We start from the raw sequence: 9166 nt of genomic DNA on the forward strand, positions 1-9166 counted from the left end.
TATTTACGAATAATTAAATACAAGGAATAATTCCAAGATCACTGATGATGGATATTTGGCAATATTTGAAACAGCTGTATGGAAGAGTTAAAAATTCAATTAATTAAAATAATATAAAAATAATTTTTGTTGTTGTAGTTCACTACTTTTCGAAACCTCTCTATTTATTATATATTGCAATTGTCTTTCACAATAAAGATAGGAAGACAAATAAAGATGGATAGATATTATGTATCTAATTACATACATATGTTGAGTTGAGTTCCAATAGTGAGCTGTTATCAACTATGTATCGATAAGTCTTCCTATAGAAAATACTTGAATAATATGATATATTGATATATGATATACTTAATGTCACGGTCCAAGCTTTACATATGTATATCAGAAAAAAAAATTGATCATAATCTAAATATGTTATATGAAGTGTGTTTTATTTATGTTTACTTTTGATACCATTAAGTGGGCAACCCTTTTTAAAATAAAATAAAAAAATGCAGTTTATCTGTAAAAGTGTCTGTAGAAAATACTTGAGCAATGTTATTTCTAGTTTATACGTAGGTTTGGGCAAGAGAAATAGATTGAAATAAAAACTTGTTCGTTAATCTCAATCAGATATGCGTTTTATTTAAATGTACTTTGGATAACCCTATGCAACTTAGTTGTAAATTTAAATATAAAAAAAAACGATTTATCTTTATAACAATATAAATTATTTCTTATCTATTTTTTTGTTCACAGTGTTATGAATGAACAAGTAATTCATACTTGTGAACAATCTACGTTTAAGTCCCGCAAATATTAGATACATTTACATGAAGCAAATATATGACTATATGTATATATATGAAGTATGAATTTCTGCCTGAATTATTTCAGAAATTGAGTGATATTGCAATACTATTCCAAATCGAACTCTTGACAAGTTCCCAATAAAGCAGGTAAGTCCAGAGTATGCTAAATAATTTTATTGACACTACGAACTGTAAATAGATGCGGCTCCATTCCAATTGCTGATAATAGAGACAAATTTTTTAGCAATTGAAGGCACTTATAAGTAAGTAAAAAAAATTAATGATTTATTTTTTAAAAATTTATTGAATTATTCAACAATAAATAAAGTTTTATTTGCTTAAAAAAGTTATAAATTGATTGCTTAGCGGCATTAATAAAATAATTATTAATAAATACATTTATAAAATTTACATGTAATATACACGCACAAATACATTTAAGTTTTTATACTGCACAACTATAAAAAATTTGTTTATAAAGTACACAGTTTATAAAGTTTAATTAAGGCACTAAAGTTCTCTTTCAGCTTAGATACAAGTGAACTTAAGACTAAAGTTAAGATTAAAGTAATGATTGTTAAAATGACTATCAATGGCATTTAGCATGAAGGTGACTTTGGGTACTTTGGGTACTTCTAACTTCTAAAGTGACTTAAAGTTTTAATGAAGATGTTTCAATACTTATTTTTAGAAATTCAGTGAAATTAGCTTATTTAAAGCAATTTTGCTAAAATTAAATTTTGATTCTCGGAGTTAATCGACAACTGTCGCCTAACCACCATTGTTCGATGTTGCGATAGGTTTGCGTCTTTTGCTGATTTGTAACGCTATGAAGCTGCGCGCATAGTTCACAGAAAGGTGAAAAGTAACCCAGTTTATAGTGCTCTCGCCACCAGAAATAACGCAAGTACTCTTTCGGATGCGTGGATAAATATTTAAGATACATTGCTAGTTGTTCGACACTTTCGAATTCTTCTGCATTTATGTACGAACGCGGTGGTAAAAATAGTTCGTAGTTTGCACCTCCATAGACAATTGGTATAACCTGTCGTCTCAGTGCATTGTATATTTTCTCCGTCACATAATCCCGGCATAATGAATTCTCAAATGATAAATAAAATTTATATTCCTTGTCAAGCATCTCATCGCATTCACTTTCCTTATATGGACAACTGCAAATTAAATTAAAGAGAGATTAATAATTTTTTAATATTTATATTATAATATTTTCACTAACAAATGTTTAATTTATAAATGTTAATGTTGCATAAATGTATAAATATTTAATAATTTTAATTAATTCAATTATAATAATCATTCTTATACCATGTTTCTACTGCTCACTTAGTAAATTACTTGAGTAACTAAGATTTTATCGTTTACATTGATAAAAGTTACTCATTGCATTTTTTTTTATTTATTAATAAAATGTCTTTATAGAATCACTTTAAATTAAAGCCTAACAACAAGTTTTAGAATTTTAAGGACTAATAACATTACATTACAAATTATTTTAAAAAACATACTATAATGATTTGTAAATTATTTAACGAGGCCTTGGAATAAGTAGCCAGGTCTTAAACAGGATAATCCTTAGGAAAGCAAAATGGCAGTCTATCATTCCGTTTCAGCCTAGAGGAATTTATCATATTAGTAAGAGGTCTAGCCAGCGAATTCACATGGTTTTCAAGATTTGAAACATGTTTCTGCCTTATTTTCTTGATTTTAACCATCGGAACTTCCAAATCGAAATGTATGCTCTCATTTCTAATAAACTAGGGTGCACCGCCCATCTGTCTTAGAATCATTACTTGAGCACTTTGCAAAATTTTTACGTTTGACGAACAGGCATTGCCATATAACTTATTGCATGTGAAAGGAATTTTATGTGTGAGAAAGTTCTTTAAAAATACTAAGAGAGCTTATGTTAGTTTAAAAAAATTTCACTCATTGTAATATCTCATAAGAAATTAAATATACAATTGATATATTAAATTATTTAAGTATGTATACATATATTTTATAAATCTCTTATATACTTAATTTATAAAAACAAAGATTTTATTTAATACATACACCTTCAGTGCGTTTGTTTACAGCTCAGCTGTTGTTTGTTTACAATTTACATAATAATATTGTAACGTATATTTAAAATTTTGGTAATTTCCCCTGTGGGAACTTTATTTTTAAGGGTTGCATTCAACATATTTTGCCTTAAATGAGCTGATTTATTGCTAATGAGCTGCTTTATAGTAAAGCTTCTTGTATGGATTTACCATACATCCTCATTAGTGGCTATAATGAACAAAATCGCATAAATGAGACAGTGTGAATATGCAATTAACTAAGCTAAAAAGGATGAATGCTCTTTGTATGGCTAATTAAACTTAATTAGCGAGCTTAAGTAGATAAACTGGTCTAATGAAGGCAGTGGAAACATATAATATTATAGACCAGAATGCATATGGAAGTTATTTTCCCTCACTACCTATTTGTTAATATTAATATTATTAATGTTTGTATATACGTTATTACAATAATTGTTCTCAATTACATTATGAGACCATACTATGTTATATATGGTATTTCTCTACAAAATATATTTAAAAACTGCTTATTACATTGTAACTAATTAGTGATAATGTAAATTTCCTAGTACAATGAAACAGGAAATAAAATAAAATATGATAGCTTTAAAGCTTGATAAATTATTGTTACTGAAAGCTTTAATAAATTAATGTAATAAATGAACAAGTAAATGCATAATATATTTATATACATATGCGAAAAATAAACGAGTTTCATATTAAGTACATTAATATACACAATTTGATATTAATACTTATTATTAAAATATATAGTAATTAAAAATAAAAAGAATGCGAAAAAACTGTTCCTTATATGAAATAATCCATCACAGAATTTTGACGTGCGCTAGGTATTAAGTATTCGTTATATTTGACATCAATGTTAATAAATTTAAAATAATTAATAATTTTAATTAGAGCACAATATATTCCTGTTGAGTCTTTTTCAAGTTAGTACATCTGGGCACTTTTACTCTTTGCTATCTGGGGGATTTCTGCAGAGTTCCACCCTTCTCATTGACTTATTTATGTATTCCTCAAAAACTTTGTGTTTATTCGATGACCGATCTGCGCACCGCCCCGTGCGGTTAGATATTATTCTGAGATTAGATAGTGCTAACTAGAGCAGCCTGTCGGTTTTTGCGAATAGCTTCCGAGCTCTGTCCCTTATGTATTTTCTGACCCGCTCTATTCTAAGGTCTACAGTTGTAATATAGTAGATCACTCGTCATATTGGATAGTATAAAAATTTTTAAACCATTCACAATGATAATTACAAATCACGATATATTATTTATAGTAAATAGTCGGCTTTTCGCAGACTCTTACGAAATTCAATTTTACCGCATTAAGATTACTAAAAAGTGTTGAATAAATGGTAAATGCAAAATTAAAGTTTAGACTGTCTTGTGGGTACGTCAAAAATACAGCCTCAAAACTTCCTCAAGTTTTAATGGGCAACTAAAGAAATATACGCGTTGGTACCGTTGTTATGACCGTTAGTTTAGTGTGGTCCAACTTTTATTTGATGCAGTTACCTGTCAATTGTTCAACTTAAAATGATTTGGTTTAGCTTATAACAAGAACAGCAGGAACTTATAATGTACATGATTCTTTTAGTTCAAATAAATTAGCAATATTTTCTTCCGTATCATCAACGCCGGCTTTGCAACAGTGTGGATACCCTTAACGTGCTTCAACCATGTTTTTCCATACCACATAATCGTACAAAATACATTTTATGAAATATAAATAAATAATAAATAATATGGTTTTGTTTCAACAACAATTTCCATAAATTAATACCATTCAGTCAATTTTTTTTTGCCCACTGTTTATAGAAGAATACAATAAAAGATATATGAGATGTTGCCATTTAAGTGGAACAGAGTTTTTCTAAACACATTTAACCACAAAGAAAACTTACTGTCCTTCGAATTAATACCAGAGTGTCAATTTTTAAGGATTTATTAACATCATAGGATGTTTTATAGGTATAGATACAGATATGGGTATAGGATTTTCCGATCTAAGAGCTGATATTTTTTCTCAGACAGTTCGTTTGTTGAGCTGATAACACAGACCATGATAACCCATTAGATAACCCAGTAACAACCTGACCTTGTAATGAGGAAGGACGCACTATCGTACATATACAAACAACTCAGCTAATATAGTGGATACCTGAAATATTGCGCCCAGATATATTGTGTATAGTAAACACATATTGATGTTCTCTTTATAACTAGATTTAAACAGTTGTTAACTGTTGATAGATCTTTCTTTACTTTTTCAGAACTCCATTGAATTTTTATTTTTCCAAATCAGAATCAATCGATATAGGCCAAACAAAAAATTTTGTTTAGTTTCAGAACAAACATCAAATATGGTTTTTAACTGTAGACTAACCGATTTAAAACTCCAGAATTTAATGTATCAAGCCATTTTATAAAATTACACGCAATCTTTTTTTTAGGTAACAAATCCAGGTCATTTTATTTTGGATCTGTAAGCATAATAAGAATTTTTTGCAGATGAATATGTAATTGACATTACTAAACCACTATACCATTACTCTATTATTGTAATACTATGTTTACTCTTGGACTTACAGAACCTGTTTACCGAATTATTGTATGAATTTTGTGTGTGATTATGAAAAATAGCACATATTGCTGTAAATTTGTTGAATTAAATACAATAGTGTAAACAGAACACACAGCTGTTATTAAAACATATAGAAAGGTTTAAAATCTCCAACATTTTTATTACAAATCTGGAGAGCTACACAACATTTACTGACTCATCAGCACTCTGACTAGCGGATCTCGAAGCTATTTTTTACTTTAAATTTATTAAAAATTAGTAAAAATTAGAACAAATTAAGTATTCGACTTTAAACTTAGTTAAAAAATTTATATACTCAAGTACTGGTAACAATTAATCTAAATTTGAAATTAATTATTATTCTTGATAAGATTCTGATTATTTTTTCGTTAAAATATGTATATCCCAATATAAATGGAAATCAAATATGACAGATTCTTAAAATGATAAACATGCTAAATTTGATATATCAAAAATATTTAATTAATCGATGTTTTATGATTAATATCAATTAAATAACTATAAGTAGCCCATAACTTATTTTTATGGTTTCAATAAAAAAAGGAACTGAGTATATTTTAGCTTTCACAGCTGAGCACAAGAGGGCGTGGCGTAGTCTTGAAAAACGTTTTGATAAAATCCAAATAGTGCGCTTTATCAAATACGTGCTTTAATGATTCAAATACTTTTATTTGTTTTTTAAGTCTAATTATGAATGTTGACGAATGTTGAATAATAACAATAATAAGTAACTTAAAATATAAAATGGAATGAAATAAAGTTATAAGCTCCATAAAAATATAAATTCAAAATAAAAAAATTTGTAAAAAATATCAAAAGTCATACTTGTACATTCATTTAGCATTTCATTTCAAGCGTTAAAGTTAATTAACTATTTCCATTAATCATGAAGGGTCAAAGTTTGTTTTTTTAATTTATTTTGAGCAGCAGAAACGTTTATACAGATGTTTTCTAGAGTAGTTTTTTTCACATTATTTGATATTATTTTTTCTGGAGAAGCAATAATTTTGCTTATATTCTATATTCTTCTAAACGTCATTTCAAACATAAGTAAAGAATGTATTTACCGGGGTCATATACCCCGTCATTGACAACATATGACTTCACTACAAATACCTTTTTACCTTGAAATGTATCTAGTATATTATAAACACAAGTATCATAAAATATATCTAATAAAGATTTTATAGATTTATACTTTAATACTAAAATTAAATGCATAATTTGTTTTAATATAATTAACTAAGTAATTTAGTTAACTGAAATTGTGGACCATTTTGTAGAAAAAGATCCAAATTTTGACAGAAGTTCAAAATCAAGACGGGATGTTATAGATAACGCAAAAGGAAAACGCAAACTACATTAGATGCCTTCTTGACAAAAAGGTAGAAAATTGGAAACACAGAATAGACAAAATGATGATATTTTTGATATAAATTAAATGATAATACCAAAAACATGAAAAAGTTTTAAGCATTAAAATATTTTAATTATCATAAAATCTATAAAATTAAGCCAAAATAAACTTCATATTATTTTAATTTTTTTGACTTTGTAACGGCCAAAATTTTGTCAACCAAAAATTTGATCGTTACAACGTCGTGGGTATAGCTGTCTACTAAACACAACACGACCACCTAACACACAACAAGTAACACTCACTCGAAGGTTCCTGTAATAAAAATTGTTAAATACTTATAAAAACATTAAGTTAAACCAACTCACCCCAATCCTCTGCCACCAACAACGTGACTTTGAATTTGACAAATCTTAAAATTGTATGAAAATCCTTGGTTAGTGCGTGAACAATTTTTGAATAAATAAGACACATATCTTGAACTATCGTTGGGTGTTCTATTTTGCTGGAACTTTATTGGAAAATAAAATAATTTTAAAATAATTTTCTAATTAATAGAATTAAATACACACGTTCACCGGCACAACACATTGCTAACAAACAAACGAGAGCAAAACAAAATAATAGTAAAGAGACCTGTCAAACGAAGAAAGCTTTGTGCAGAAAAGGTGTAGAAGTGGATCACAACTCAGACAAAAACCACTTCTAAAAGGTACTCAAAGAAATGTAAATTCGCCGTGAAACTAAACTTTCGCTCAGTGCGGTACAGAAAAGGAGCTTTAATGTTGGGTCAACAAACTTTAACGTTTTTTTTCAGCTGACACCGTTGACCATGGAGGGGATAAAAGGAGCGTTCACCAAGAAGAAGCTCTCTTGTTTGTTCTACCGCGGAAGAAAGACTCCTGGCTCTGGTTTCCGTTGCAGCTAAAAAGTACGTGACTAAGACGGCGGTGTCACCAGTGAAATTTGAGTGACTCTTCAAACTTAGTGAGAATATTTTGTTAAAAAAATTTTATACATAGAGATTATATATATTGAAAATTTTATTTATAAATTGTGAACATTTAAAAATTGAATCTTGTAACCAAAGTCAAAGTTAAGTAAAAATAAAAATTACGTATAATTTAAAATTTTGTACACAGAAATTATATATTTGATAATATCGAAATATTGAAACTTTTATTTATAAATTGTGAACATTTAAAAATTGAATCTTGTAACCAAAGTCAAAGTTAAGTGAAAATAAAAAGTACGTAAAATTTAAAATTTTGTACACAGAAATTATATATTTGATAATATCGAAATATAGAAAATTTTATTTATAAATTGTGAACATTTAAAAATTGAATTTTGTAACCAAAGTCAAAGTTAAGTAAAAATAAAAAGTACGTAAAATTTAAAATTTTGTACACAGAAATTATATATTTGATAATATCGAAATATAGAATATTTTATTTATAAATTGTGAACATTTAAAAATTGAATTTTGTAACCAAAGTCAAAGTTAAGTAAAAATAAAAAGTACGCACAAATTAAAATCTTGTACACATAGATTATATATATTTGATAATATCGAAATATTGAAAATTTTGCAATAATAAATTGGGAAAAAAACTTAACAATTGAATTTTACTAGTGGCTGTAAAGCCAAATAAAAGTACGTACAAATTATATCTTAGACATAATTGTTTGGTTGTTAATATAATAAATCTTAACAATTTCTTTTATATCGAATAAATAAATTAAAAGGAAAATAAACTAAAAGTGTATTTCAACAAACGCAATCAGATTCTTAACCAAATACAGAATTGATAAAGTACCACATAGACTAGCTACTCCTGAACGGTATAAATTCAAGGTGGGAATCCAGCACAACGACACAAGTGAGAGACACAGGTAAGAAAGATTCGGGGCTTCAATAGTAACTGAATCTCGGTTGTACGGGGTATAACTCACGTAGCTTTAATAGTCACGTGAGTCTATACCATAGTGTCGGAAACGATAGGTAGCTTTAATAGTCACCTAACGTCTCCGGCCCCTGGGCGCTTTAACAGTGAACAGGGAAGGGCGTGTGATCAGCGACCTGTAATACCACTCACGTAGCTTTAACAGTCACGCGTGCTGGTATTATATCGTGTCTATTTCAGTCAAGTGATTCCTTTGTGTCTGTGATTCCGATTGGTATTCGAACCTAGGTATCTGTAATTAAGAGCAATCAGAAGTGACGGGGTCTCACTAAATAAATTTCTTGTGTGGACCTTGGACAAGACTGAGTTATCCCAGCTATAAACGAACCGCTA

At 28.3% G+C, this 9166-nt stretch overlaps 2 protein-coding genes across 2 annotated transcripts in view; one reads left to right on the plus strand and one right to left on the minus strand.

The window, feature by feature from the left end:
* LOC119666765 (protein stoned-A-like) overlaps positions 1–753 on the plus strand; it is a 2649-nt gene extending 1896 nt beyond the window's left edge. The window contains exon 3 of the mRNA XM_038076046.1: positions 742–753. Within this exon, the coding sequence (XP_037931974.1) occupies positions 742–753 (12 nt within the window). The remainder of the gene's footprint in view (positions 1–741) is intronic.
* A 774-nt stretch (positions 754–1527) lies between these two features.
* Positions 1528–2652, minus strand: LOC119666766 (alpha-(1,3)-fucosyltransferase C-like). Its single transcript, XM_038076047.1, has 2 exons — positions 2630–2652; positions 1528–1966 (listed from the first exon to the last, which is right to left on the minus strand). Exons 1-2 carry the CDS (start codon positions 2650–2652, stop codon positions 1528–1530), a joined length of 462 nt encoding a protein of 153 aa, XP_037931975.1.
* Positions 2653–9166: the final 6514 nt, after the last annotated feature.

This window comes from Teleopsis dalmanni, chromosome 1 (genome assembly GCF_002237135.1).
Source record: "Teleopsis dalmanni isolate 2A chromosome 1, ASM223713v2, whole genome shotgun sequence".
In the NCBI taxonomy this organism is placed as follows: domain Eukaryota; kingdom Metazoa; phylum Arthropoda; class Insecta; order Diptera; family Diopsidae; genus Teleopsis; species Teleopsis dalmanni.